Consider the following 13,230-nt stretch of genomic DNA (forward strand, 5'->3'; position numbering starts at 1 on the left):
ACAGACGTGTAATCCCCATGGAGGTCTGGCGGAAACTGAAGCACAGACATCAAGCGACCTGCCCTCGGTCACCCTGCGGGCAAGCAGCGGGCAGCGAAGCTAGAGAAAAGACCCTCGCCTCGGGGCAGCCGAACGTCCTCCGGGGCGTCTTCTGGTCGGGGGCTCAGGCCGGCGACGGCGCGCGGGGGGCTTCTCTGTGTCGCGCAGGCGGCGGGGGCCGACCCGCTCCTCCTGGCCGGGTACGAAGATGGGTCGGTGGTGCTGTGGAGCGTGGCGGAGAGGAGGGTCCTGAGCTGCCTCCGCAGCCACCGCGAGCCGGTCGTCAGCCTTGACTTTGACTCGGAGAAGGCCAAGGGGGTGTCGGGCTCTTCAGAGAAGACCCTCAACGTCTGGAGCCTGGACGGACAGCAGACCTTAAAGGTCAGGAGGAGCGCCCCCCCGGGTCATTCATCCTGCTTTGCACTAACAGTCTGATAGGCTGAAAAAATATTTAGTCATGAAGAGGAGTCGTTGCAGGTCCCCGGCTAATTAATCACAGGGCGGGGGGCGGGGGGGCCGCCGCCACGCCTGGCTGAGACGGAGCGAGGGCTCCGTTTAACCTTTCACACGGCTGGGATTTGGGAACGCTCCGGCGAGCCCCGGGCACATCTTGTCCGGATAAAGAGGTCCGCCCGGACCCCTCGACTCCTCGGTCCGGCCTCCCTTCCCCTTCCCCCTCCCTCCCGCGGAATACCGCGGCGGCCGCTTTCCCCGACCCCCGGAGTCGGGGGCTAGGGGAAGGGGAGCGGTCCTCTGACGTGTTGGCTCAGAGAGGATGCTGGGATCGCCGTCTTCGGGCGCCGGGCGGGAGGGAAGGGCCAAGGAATCCCGGTAACGGCGTGAACAGCTCCGTCACCTTGGGCTAATTCGCCTTGGCTCCTCACACGTGCTCACCACACGCCGCTCCTCGCCCACACCCCTCACACATGCTCACCACACACGGCTCACAACCTCACACATTTTCCTCACACCTGCTCACAGCCTCCTCTCACACCCACCTCACGCTCTCCCGACGCGCACTCGCCACGACGGCTGACGCGCGCCTCCCCCCGCGCCCTCCGCGCAGTGGCTCACCGAGCGAGCGTCCGGGGCCCGTGGGAAGGAGTAGGGAAATGACCACGGCCCACCCTCGCCACCGAGGTGTCCTTCCTGGCTAAAGGAGGGACGGGCGGGCAGGGATTTTCTCCAAATCCCGAGTTTGGGAGCCAGGGCGGAGGCGGTCGCCGGCTGAAATTGTGGGAGCGGGGCTCCAGAATTGCGGAGGCGGGGCCCCCTCCCCCCGGCACAGGCCGGTCCGTCTCCCGACGCGGGACCGCCTGGTTTAGGGGAGCATCTGTGGTGACTTAGGGCTTTCATTTATCCGTGACTTCCCAGCCCGTCTGAAGGGTTCGTATTAATGAATTTCAAAGTTGAAACAGCGGAGGAGGCGGCGGCCCACTGGGGGCCGGCTGTCGGGGGTGGGGCGGGGCGGGGCCGTGCCGGGATTCCCTCGAGCACCGGCTTTGGCGGGCACGGAGGTCCCGGGGAGAGGGACCTCTGCCCACTTCCCTCCCCAACCACTACACGCACACATTCACCGACCGGGCCCCATCCACGCCGGAGTCCCGCTGTCACATCAGACCCCTCGGCCACCCGGCTGCTCCAGGCTGAGGATCGAGATCCCCTCCAACCCAGCGCGCACCTCTGCCTCGGTGTCGGTCGCCCGCAGCCCCGTCGAGCCCGCCCGGGAGTCCCGTCACCCCCGGGAGCCGAGGCGCCCACGGCCCCCCGCGCTTTTCCCCACGAGCCCAGGGAGCGGTGCGAGAGGAGAGCGGAGTCCGAGGTCCTCTCCTGCGAGTGCGCGCTAACCGGAACCAGATGGCGGCCGCCGCTCCCTGTGCATTCCGGGCCCCTGAGGTAATGGCAGGGTCGGCCGAGCCCCTCGGTGGCCGGGGACGTCAGCCACGGACCGGGCGCCACCACGGCCGGGGACCAGGCCCGGGGTCCCCGTCGGGCCTCAGGGCTCGGCGGGTGGGATGCGGATGGCATCCGGGCGCGTGGGTCCAGGTGAGGGCAGCGTGGGCGTCTGCGGCATCCACGGGGGGCTCCCAAACCCCCCGGCCGGCACATCGGATGCCTCGGGCAGGGCTCCGCTGTCCCGGGAACGGGGCCGCGGGGAGGCGGGCGGGGGGGGGGGGGACCCGGGCCGCAGACGACCAGGTGGCTAGCAGACCCGTCTCCCCGCTTCCAGCCGGGGCCGCAGCTGTGGCCGGTCTGGTGGATAGAATGCTGATTTATAGGCAGGCACGCTCAGTTTGGGCCCAAGAAGCCCTCCGCGAAGCAAAGATTCCCTCCCCTTTTCCTGACTTCCCGTCTCCACAAGTAGAAAGAGACCACTGGGGGCTGGAACCGGGGGTGGGCATGGGACCGGCCCACCTCTGGCTTGAGGGGGAGCCCAGGCCTTTATTTCCCCATCTGCAGAGTGGGCTCTGGGTCCCCACCCAGGCGAGTCTCCCAGGACCCTCTCCCTATAGCCAAACCTCTCGGAGTCCAGACCGGAGACCGCTTCCTTCCTCTCTTTCTTCCCAGGAGCAGTCAACAGGTGGGGCAGAGGGGAGGCAGAGGATGGGAATGGGAAGGGCCAAGGCCGAGCAGGAGGCAGCAAAGTCCCTCTCTGGGCCCCATCCCGCTCGGCAGCCTGGTGCGAGCATGGTGGGCCTGAGAGCCAGAAGGACCTGGGTTCTAATCCCCGCTTTGCCGCATGCCTGCCATGTCACCCCGGTCAAGTAACTTAACTCCTCTGGGCCTCAGTTTCCTCATCTTTAAAAAGGGGATTAAGAACGCGAGCTCCACGTGGAACCGGGGACTGTGTCCAACCTGTCTCTTCCCCAGCGCTTAGAACAGTGCTTGGCACATAGAGTGTAACAAGCCCCATAATCTTTTTTTCTCCACACACACAGGCTTCCCACACCCAGGAGCTCCCCAACCCAGGGGTGGCTGACGTGCTGCTGCGGCAGGACCGGAAGATCCTGGCCACGGCCGGCTGGGACCACCGCATCCGGCTCTTCGCCTGGAAGAAGCTGAAGCCGCTGGCCGTGCTGGACTACCACAGTGCCGCGGTGCACTGCCTGGCCTTCTCGGCCCCCGGGGGGCCCGGCCGGCAGCTGCTGGCCGCGGGTTCCAAAGACCAGCGCATCAGCATCTGGTCCATCTACAACCAGACGTGAGAAACCCCTCCGGCCCCCGTCTCCCGTCTCCCCCGACCCCCGCCCGGGCCCCAAGGGGCAGCGGGGTCTCGGCGGATTCTGGCCCAGCCTGCCTCACCCGGCCTCTGGCCCCTGCCCGGGCTTACCCTCTGCTAGAGTTGGCCACTGCGTACACCTGGGGACTCCCAGCCCCGTCACATCCGGTCTCGGTGGTCCACTGTCCCGACTCCTCTGGCCTCGGTGGTCCGTTGTCCTGACCCCTCTGGTTTCAGGGGCCCGCTGTCCTGACCTCTCTGGGCTCGGCGAACCGCTGACCTGGCCCCTCTGGGTTTGGTGATCCGCCGTCCCGGTCTTCCTCGACTTGGCTGTTGAGTTACGGAAACCAAAATAAAACCATCCCAGAAGTCTCCATTTAAGATGCGTGAATGCCGGAGTGGCGTCAGCCAGCCCGCCTCCAGCCGGCAGGCCTGACCTTGTGGGGCGCGGTGAAGATGGCAGCCCCGGGATCGGGGACACCCCCATCACAGATTTAAACACAAGCCACCGTGACCGTGTGAGAACGGGCATCCCTTCCCGGGCCAGCGAAGGCCCCTCCGTTGCGTGCCCCTGCCGGCCGGGCCGGCTTCTGGGTACTTGACCAGTTGTGTCTCCTCGCGCCCGGCTCATCTCTGACTTAGGAGCCGTCCTGAGCGGGAACTAGCCCACCCTCTCGCCCCGTGGGCCTTGATGGTGGCCACATTGGGGGGTGAATTGGACAGGGTGCCGGGGCCGGTCCCTTAATTCGTCAAGCGTGCCTCACGGTTTCGTTAGCCGGGCCAGGTTTTGGCGTGGCCATCGAGGACGATTGCGTGTTGCTCCCTGAAACCGCTCTGATAGACCTACCCGGTTGGTTCTCTCCCAAACTCTCAATCCAGCGTTCTCTGCACATAGTAAGTGCCCTGTAAATCTGATTGATTGAGGGATCCGTCAGGCGGGAACTGAGCCACAGGTGCACGGGCTTCCCGGGGGTGTCCAACCCCGCCTCCAGGCCAACTCCAGGCGGCCAGCAGAGACGGGCACCGCCGTTCAGCGAGGGTCTTTCCCCGGGAGCGTGGTCCATCCGAGACGCCCTCGCTGGACAGTGCAGCCGCAGCAGGTGGTCTCTGTCCGAGTCTGTCCGGGTCCGTGCAGCCTCAGGAGGACTCCCACCAACTGACCCAGGGTCGGGCGCACAGCCCGACCCGTGTCCCGTCCCCCATCAGGGAATCAGGTTGTCCCACCTGGGATTCGCCGTCTTATTCCCCATTTTACAGATGAGGTAACTGAGGGACAGAGCAGTTACAGATGAGGGAAGTGAGGCAGAGGGAAATGAAGTGACTCGCTCAAGGCCACGCAGCAGACAGATGGTGGAGACGGAATTAGACCCTCGTCCTCTGACTCCCGGGCCTGGGCTCTTTCCGCTAGACAACGCTGCTTCCCCGGCTTTGCTAGTCACCCTTCAGTCCTTTGATAGTCACCCTGCTCCCACAGCGCTTAGCTTCAGACCCGTACACGCCACCATTTTGCCTCATTTCTTTTAAATATCTGCCTCCCCCTGTCTACTATAAACACTTCGTGGGCAAGGAGCATGTCTACCAACTCTCTTGTACTCAACTCTCTCAAGAACCTGGTACGGTGCTCTGCACCCAGAAAGTGCTCAGTAAGTACCGTGGATTGACTGATTGATCAGAACACAGTAGCTGGCCAGGGTCTGGATGAAATAGCCGAATAAATAATTGTGTGAATGTACAGATAGGTGCCCGGGTGGGGTGGGGATTGTTTTCTTCGTATTGGGAGACGCTGCTACTGAGTCCCGGTGCTGAGGGCGGGATTAAGGGCACGGGTGCCGAGGTCACTCGGTCCCCCCCGCTGTCGAGCTGGCACCCCCGTGGGTGTGGTATATTGCTTTTTCGGTGCGACGGCACGGTGAAGTGAGGGTTGAGGGAGTTTTTTCGACTTGCAGAAACCGAAGGAGAGGTAAAACAACCAAATACACCCCTCAAATCACAGCGGCGAAGACCCGCTGTCCTTGGCCCTACCAGCCGGGCCGGAGCGGAGGGTCAGAGCCCTGCCGTGTCACCGAGTTTCTGCCACCGTGCCCGTTGGAAGGCCCGACTGACCCTTTGTGAATTACTTCCTGTCTGTCTCCCGCATTGGGCTGTAAGCACCTTGAGGGCAGGGAAAGTGGCAGCTGATGTCTGCTGTACCTGTGCTCAGCACAGTGCCCGGCGCTCAGCACAGTGCCTAGACAGTAAGCTTGTTATGGGGCAAGCAATGTGTCCTATTTATTGTTACAGTGTACTCTCCAAGGGCTTAGTACAGTGCTCGGCACACGGTAAGCGCTCAATAAGTACGACGGACTGACTGATGGCTGCTCACCAAGGGCTCAGGACAGTGGGAAGCGTCAGCAGGGATGCAGCACAGCAGTCCGGCGCTTAGTACAGTTCCTAGCACTCAGCAGACGCCCGGTAATCGGTCCTCCCGCCTGCCCCCTCGCGTCGCCCTCCCGCCCGCACCTCTGCGCACGGGCGCGGCGGCCGGCGCACACGGGCGTGCTGTTTGCGCCCCGGAGAAAAATTTCCTCCAGGGGATTCTTTTTGACGCACTTGACGCTCAACTAGCTTAACTTCTTCCAATCCCCGCGTTAGAGGCTATCAATCGGGCCGGGCTGCGCGGGCCCCGGCGCCGTCTGCCACACACCTGTGCGCCAGGCGTAGGGGGGAGAGAAGAGATGCGGCCAGGGCCGCTGACTTCTGGGGAGGGGTCCCGCCCCCGGCGCCCCTCACCCCTTCGGCCTGCCCTGCCCGTCCCCGGCTCCCTAGCCCAGCTCAGCCAGCCCCTAGCGACTGTCCGCCGGTGGCCGGGGAGCGAGGGAGGGTCAGCTGGCGTCTCAGCACCAAGGTCACAAAGAGGACACCGAGGCCCAGAGAGGGACGAGTGACTTGCCCGAGGTCGCACAGCGAGCCGGCTGCAGAACTAGAAATGGCAGCACTGACCTCTTTTCCCCTGGCAGTGCTTCCTCCACAGTTTGCGGGGGCGGGCGATGTCCCCGACGGAAGGTCCGAGGGGCTGATCCGGGCACAGTCCAAGCTTGGCCCTCCCAGCCGCACCCAGAATAGGGAAGGGTCGGGGTGGGGGAGAGGGGAGTTCATGGCGGGCGGAGGGACGGCGTTCAAGGGCCGGTGTTTGCCAGTCTTTCCGACCCCTTCTCCACCAGCTGCGATCCCACCCCAACTCCACCGATGGTGATGGGGTATCTGAGCTGCCCCAGTGCCCGTCGGCCCGGCGGGCTCCTCCCCGCGGTGACCCACGGACGGACCCCGGACGGGGTCGGACGCCGGGGCACCCGTGGGGGGCCAACTGCCTAATTGAGGGGGCGGTGGAGAGAGAGACTCCACCTGAGGCTGGACTAGGACTGGGCAGAGGGCGGCCGGGGCTGAGGCTGGCCTGGGGGCAGGCTGGGACTGAGCCTGGGTTGTCAGTAGGCTGGAGCTGAGGCCGGGCAGGAGTGCTGGGCACAGAGTGAGCGCCTACAAATGCTAATTCTTATGTTGATAACTCCTGGGGCTGGGGTGATGTCCATTTCCAGGGAAAGAGGAATGCCGACTTTGAGACCAAAGACCACCCAGGATACGGTACCCGGAGGAGGTAAGGCTGGGGTCGGGGTCCAGGAGGCGGAGGGATTGGTTTAGGGGCTCGGCGTGGGGGAGGGGGCGGCATGTTTTATCCAGGCTGCACCCTGGGCCAGATTGCCCGTATGCCAGCGCCCTGATCTGCACCCCGTCTCCGGGGCTGGTAGCCACGTGGGGAGTAAGCGGCCCGGCCGGGAGACAACCGGGGGATGGGAGGCACCCGGGGCCGCTGTTTCAACCACACCAACGTAACTGGCAGCCTTCGTGGCGCCTCGGTGGTGCCTCGGTGGTTCCCCGGCAACAGCTTTCCGCCCCCACCCCCGCTGTGGCTCTCCACTCCCCCTCCCCAGCAATGCCTCCTCCTTCTCCTCTTCCTTTTTTTTTAAATGGTTTTTGTTATGCACTTACTATGTGCCAGACACTCTTCTAAAAGCCGGGGTAGATATAAGGAAATCAGATTGGATACAGTCCGTGTCCCATAAATCTTAATCCCCATTTTACAGCTGAGATAATGGAGGCACGGAGAAGTGAAGTGACTTGCCCAAGGTCACACAGCAGACAAGTAACGGAAGCGGGACTAGAACCCAGGTCTTTCTGTCTGACTCCCAGGCCTGGGCTCTATCCACTGGCTGTTTGTCATTCGCAGCCTCTTTCTCCCTCCTCCTCGTCCTCGTTATCATAACAACGGTGGAATTAGTTTCCTCATCTGTAAAATGGGGGTTCAACACCCGTTCTTCCTACTTAGACCATGAACCTCATGTTGGACGGTGACTGTCCGACCTGATAATCTTATGTCTACCCCAGTGCTTAGTACAGTGCTTGACATTATAACGTATATAATAGTAATAATAATAATTGGTAAACACTTATTTTGTGGCGCACATACTGTGCTAAATGGAGGAATGGGTGTAATACGATCAGATCAAATCCAGTCCCTGTCCAACACGGGGTTCACAGTCCCGGGGGGTAGAAAAACAGGCATCGAATCCCTGTTGTACAGATGAGGCACAGAGAAGTTGAATGATATATCCAAGGTCACACAGTATGTAAGTGGTGATGCCAGGATTAGCCCCCAGGTCTCCTTGACTGTTTTATGGTATTTATTTTGCGCTCACTCTATGTTAAGCACTATTCTAAACGCTGGGGTAGATGCGAGTTAATCGGGTTGGACGCATTCCCTGTCCCACATGGGGCTCACAGTAGGCTCAAGTAGGAGGAAGACCAGGTATTAAATCTCCATTTGAAGTTACGGAAACCGAGGCACAGAGAATTGAAGTGATATGCCCAAGTTCCCCCAACTGGCGAGCAGAGGAGCTGGGATTAGAACCCAGGTCCACGCCTTATCCACTAGGCCGCTTGGCTTTCCCCGCTGTTTTGTAGTAAGACAGTACTCTCCAATCACTTAATGGTATTTATCGAGGGTTTACTGTGTGCAAAGCACTGTACGGAGTGTTTTGTGAGTACAGTCCAACAGAGCTGGTAGACATGTTCCCTGCCCACAAGGAGTTTACAGTCTAGAGGGGGAGGCAGACAGTAGAATCAATCACAGATATGTCCTTAAGTGCTCTGGGGCTGAAAGTGGAGTGTATCAAGTACTTAAAGGGTACATAGCCAACTGCAAAGAAATTGCAAAAGGTGGGGCAAATAGGGGAAGCGAGGGCTCAGTCAGGGAAGGCCGCTGGGAGGAGGTGTGATTTTAGGAGGGCTTCAAAGATGGGGAGAACGGCGGTCTGTCCGATACGAAGGGGGAGGGAGTTCCAGGCCAGAGGGAGGACGTGGGCGCAAGGGGTTGATGGCGAGATAGACGAGACCAAGCTCCCGTGAGCAGGTTGGTGTCGGAGGAGTGGAGTCAGCGGGCTGGATGGGAAATCAGGGAGGTGAGGATAACGGATGGAGTGCTTTGAAGACAATGTTGAAGTGGACGGGCAACCACTGGAGGTTTTGAGGAGAGGGGAGATGGGGATTGAATGTTTTCTGTGGGAAAATGACCCAGGCAGCAGCGTGAAGTAAGGAGTGGAGTGGGGAGAGGCAGGAGGCAGGGAGGTCAGCGAGGAGGCCGATGGAGTAATCCAGGCGGGAGAATATCAGTGATAATGGTTTTCGTGAAGTGCTTACTGTATTCCAGGCACTCTTCAAAGCGCTGGGGTACGTACAAGATAAGAGGGTTGGACACAGTCCTTGTCCCACACGGGACTCACCCTCTTAATCCCCATTTTACAAATGAGGGAACTGAGGCCCAGAGAAGTTGAGTGACGTACCCAAGGTCACACAGCAGACAAGGAGCCGGGATAAGTGGCGCGTGGAATAATGTGATAGCAGTTTGGATGGAGAGGAAAGAGTGGAGTCGAGATAGAACCGCCAGAGTTTGGTGACAGACCGAATTCGTGGATTGGGGGTGGCGGAGCAGAGAAGGGGCCAGCCGGGTCCTCTCACCCCAGCTCCGCTTGTGCGGCTTCCTCGTTAGCTGGGGGTTCGGTGCCCTGCGTGGCATTCCGCATACAGTAAGTGCCCAGTTCAGCAGCGGGCCCACGACCGGTACCCGGGGATCGACACCGCCCAGGGCAGGCGCCCCCCCGGACGCATCGGGATGACAATGCGATCTGTCTCCAGACCGAACGGGCTCCCGGGATTGACCGTGGAGGGCAGAGTGGGGGTGTCAACTGCGACCAGGGACGGGCAGGTCCCGCACCCTGGGCTGGATGGCCGGGGGCTCTCGTCCCTGACATCGGGGCAAGAAGCGGAGCCGGGTGTGCTGCCTCAGGGGAGGAGGGCAGTGGGTGGTGACTGCCCAATTAGTGCGGCACAGGGTTGGGAGCCGGCTTGGCATGGTCTCCTACCCGTCCTCCAGCGTAGGGACAGGCCCCAAACTGGGCACTGGGTGCCGGACAGTGAGCACTGGGCTTGACCCCTCACCTCTTCCGTGCCGGTCACCCAGCTAGTAGTCCCACCCTCTCCAGGACGAGGGGGTTCTCTGAGCCTTTGTTGGCGATCTGATTCCAGTGGGGTCCAGTCCAGGAGGACTGCACGTAGGGAGTTGGGAGGGGCAAGCTTTGGGCCAACCTCTCTTGAGGCACCCCTCCTCCCTAGGGGGTCATTTCCCCCATATCTGGGGGAGGAGTTCCCAAGTGAATCCCACCGAAGGGGTCGCCTTAGCGCCAGGGCGGCTTCTTCCCTGCCAGCTGTGCCCCAGATGGAGGCCGGGCCCCTCCCCCTCGCCGCTGCCCCATTAAGAGTGTGGAATTGGGGGCGGGGGGCCCCACGGATCAAACCCTGGGGGGACGAGGAGGAGAGATGAAGCTCTAGGGGATTAAAAGCTCGTTTCGTGGTGGTGCTCGATTGCCCCGGCCTGCCGGACCTGGGGCGAGGGAGCTCCTGGGGGGAAGAAGGGGTCGAGAGGAGGAGGGAAGACGTAGTCTGGGGCAGTGGGGGTTCATATGCCAAAATCTGGGGCTAATGGGTGGATGACAGGGGATAGAAGGGGATGAGGGGGCTGGTGCCCCCCGGTTCTGCCTGAGGGGTGATATGGCCAGTACGACCTGTCTTCCAGCTGTAGGGAGAAAGTTATTTTAATAAATGTAATTGAGGTTTTTATTAAGTCCCTATCGTGTGCCAAGCACTGTACTAAGTGCTGAGGTAAGTATAAGATACTCAGGTAGGACTCAGTCCCTGACCCACGTGGGGCACACAGTCTAAGTAGGAGGGAGTAGGATTTCAGTCCCATTTCACAGATGAGGAAACCGGGGCAAGGGGAATTTAAGTAACTTGCCCAAGGACACATAGCGGGCAAGTGGCAGAGGCGGGATTAGAACCCAGGTCCTCTGACTCCCCGGCCGGGCCTCTTTCCGCTAGACCAGCCCCGTCTGATTCGGACCGGACTCAGCAGCTTCTGAGCTGCTGCAGAGATCCCCAATGGAGGATTTCTGACCCTCTCGCAGTGAAGCCGGCCTTCTCTCAGGCCCGCCCCTCCTCAACTCATCCCCAGAGGTGGCTGCATTTCTCCGGGTTCTTGAATCAGTGCCCCAGCGCTTAGTACAGTGCCTGGCACATAGTAAGCGCTTAACAAATAACCATTATTATTATTATTGAATCCTAAGGAGCCCTTCGACCTCGGTCGGGATCCGGAGGCGAGGCCGGGGGTGGCGGTTCGGATCTCCGCTTCTCCTTTCCGGGGCAGACCGTCCCCGCGTGTCACCCCCGGAGGCGGGGACCCAGGCCAACCCGGTCCCCAGTCCTCATTCTCCCCTCTTAGCTGGCTAAGACCCTTCCCACCCGCAGCTCGAAACGTTCGGCAGGGGACGGGACAGGGCCGGATGGGGAGGGGGTGCGGGTAACTGGGGATCAGTGACCTCCCCACCCCAAGACTCCCCGGGTGCTCCGATGGCTCCGGCTTTCCCCATCGCCGACCTTCCTCCGATGGGTCCGGAGACCCTCCTTTCTTGGGGGCTTTGGGGAGGGGAGGGAAGGCTGCTGCCCAGGCCGGGCCTCCCCTCCCGGAATGGTCCCGGTCTGGGTCCCACAGAAACCTGGGGCCCGGGGGGAGCCATGGGAAGCCACGCGGTTTAGTGGCAAGAGCGTGGGCTTGGGAGTCAGGACTTGGGTTCTAATCCCGGCTCCGCCATTTGTCAGCTGTGTGACTTTGGGCAAGTCGCTTCACTTCTCTGGGCCTCAGTGACCTCATCTGTAAAATGGGGATTAAGACTGTGAGCTCCACGTGGGACAAACTGATTATCTTCTATCCACCATAGAGTTTAGAACAGGGCTAGGCTCATAGTAAGCGCTTAACAAATGACCATAATAATAATAATAATAATAATACTTGGTACGTAATAAGCGCTTAACATCACCATTATTATGATGATGATGGAATTGGTTAAGCGCTTACTATGTGCCAAGCACTGAGGCAGATACAAGGTAATCAGGTTAAGTGGCTTGCCCAAGGTCACACAGCAGACAAGCGGCGGAGCGGGGATTAGAACTCACATCCTCTGACTCCCAAGCCCGTGGTTTTTCCATTTTCCACTTATAATAGTGGTATTTGTTAAGTGCTTATTATTATGTGTGGGAGCCGGTGGCTAACTTCCCCCACCTCGGGTCATGGGTGGCTGAGCTAGCCTGGGACCTGGGTCGGGGGAGAGGGCGTGGGCCAGCCGAGTCACGCACGGGGTGTAGACGGAGAGGGCGTCCAGCAGGACGCCTGACCTCGGATCCGGCCCGCCTCCAGCTCGCTCGGTGCGAAGCTTGCCGAATTGCCGGCTCTGGCCCGGCCAGGGGGCACCCCGAAGAAACAAGCTCCCGCCTCCACCCCGCACCCCCTGGCCTCGAGGGCCGCTTTTCGCTACCAGGGGCGGGACGTGGACGGGCGGGCTGCAGAGTGGACCGTTGTGGTAGGCCTCGGGTCTAATCCGAGCCCCGGGGAGCGAGGCTGGAATCCGGCCTGGCCAGCCGTGGCTTCACCCCCACAGCCGGGACCCGGGGACAAGTCCCCCGTCACTCCCATAGCTGGGACCCGGGTGCACCAGCCCCATCGCCCCCACGGCCGGAACCGGAGCTCGCGGTGGGCAGAGAAGGTGCCTGTTAGAGCGTACTCTCCCAAACTCTTAGGACAGTGCCCTGCGCATAGTAAGCGCTCTGCAAATACTTTTAGTCGATGGATTGACACCCTCCCCATCACCTCACGGCGGGGATCGGGGGGACACCGGCCCTATCGCCAGCTGGCTTGAGCCCCCTTGTCCCCGGCGCAAGGACTGGTGGGATGATTATAATAATTATGGCATTTGTTAAGGGCTTACTATGCGGCGAGCGCCGTACCCGGCGTTGGGGTGTGAGGGGCGCCCAGGGGCAGGAGGGGGACCAGGTTGGGGGGCGGCGATCCCGGTCATTGATTCCGGCGGATCCCGGGGGGCGGGAGCGGGAAAGGGGAGTCCATCCTCGCGTTCGGGCGGGTCGGCCAGGCCGAGGGTCTTCCCGGGGGCTCCCCCATCCGGAAGCCCCTCCGGGGACCCCGGGGCCGCCGGGGGTGGGGGACAGAGAGGAAAAGGGGGGCGCCTCCCGAGACGGGAGGCCGCTGGAGAAAGGACAGGCCAAAACAAATCACCCAGGAAACCGTTTGTAAACGTCCATGGCCGAAGTTTTCTCGATTGAACAGCGACGAGGTTATCTACACGTTTATCTACAAATATCTACAAATATCTACAACATCTGCAGACAGGACTCTTCGAGGTCTTCCCTTCTTCCCTAAACAGAAACTACCAGGGGCGGGCCGGGCGACGGACGGGAGGGGGCGGGGGGGACGGGAGAGGGGAGGCTTTTGCATAATCTCTGGCAGAAACAAAATAAATATAACTTCATTAAACATT

At 61.2% G+C, this 13,230-nt stretch overlaps 1 protein-coding gene across 2 annotated transcripts in view; it reads left to right on the forward strand.

The window, feature by feature from the left end:
• GNB1L (G protein subunit beta 1 like) overlaps nt 1–3,640 on the forward strand; it is a 38,350-nt gene extending 34,710 nt beyond the window's left edge. For both annotated transcript variants that reach the window (XM_029049060.1, XM_029049061.2), the window contains exons 7-8: nt 208–420; nt 2,979–3,640. In XM_029049060.1, the coding sequence (XP_028904893.1) occupies nt 208–420; nt 2,979–3,245 (480 nt within the window). In that variant the 3' untranslated portion in view covers nt 3,246–3,640. The remainder of the gene's footprint in view (nt 1–207; nt 421–2,978) is intronic.
• Nucleotides 3,641–13,230: the final 9,590 nt, after the last annotated feature.

This window comes from Ornithorhynchus anatinus, chromosome 21, assembly GCF_004115215.2.
Source record: "Ornithorhynchus anatinus isolate Pmale09 chromosome 21, mOrnAna1.pri.v4, whole genome shotgun sequence".
Classification (NCBI taxonomy): Eukaryota; Metazoa; Chordata; class Mammalia; order Monotremata; family Ornithorhynchidae; genus Ornithorhynchus; species Ornithorhynchus anatinus.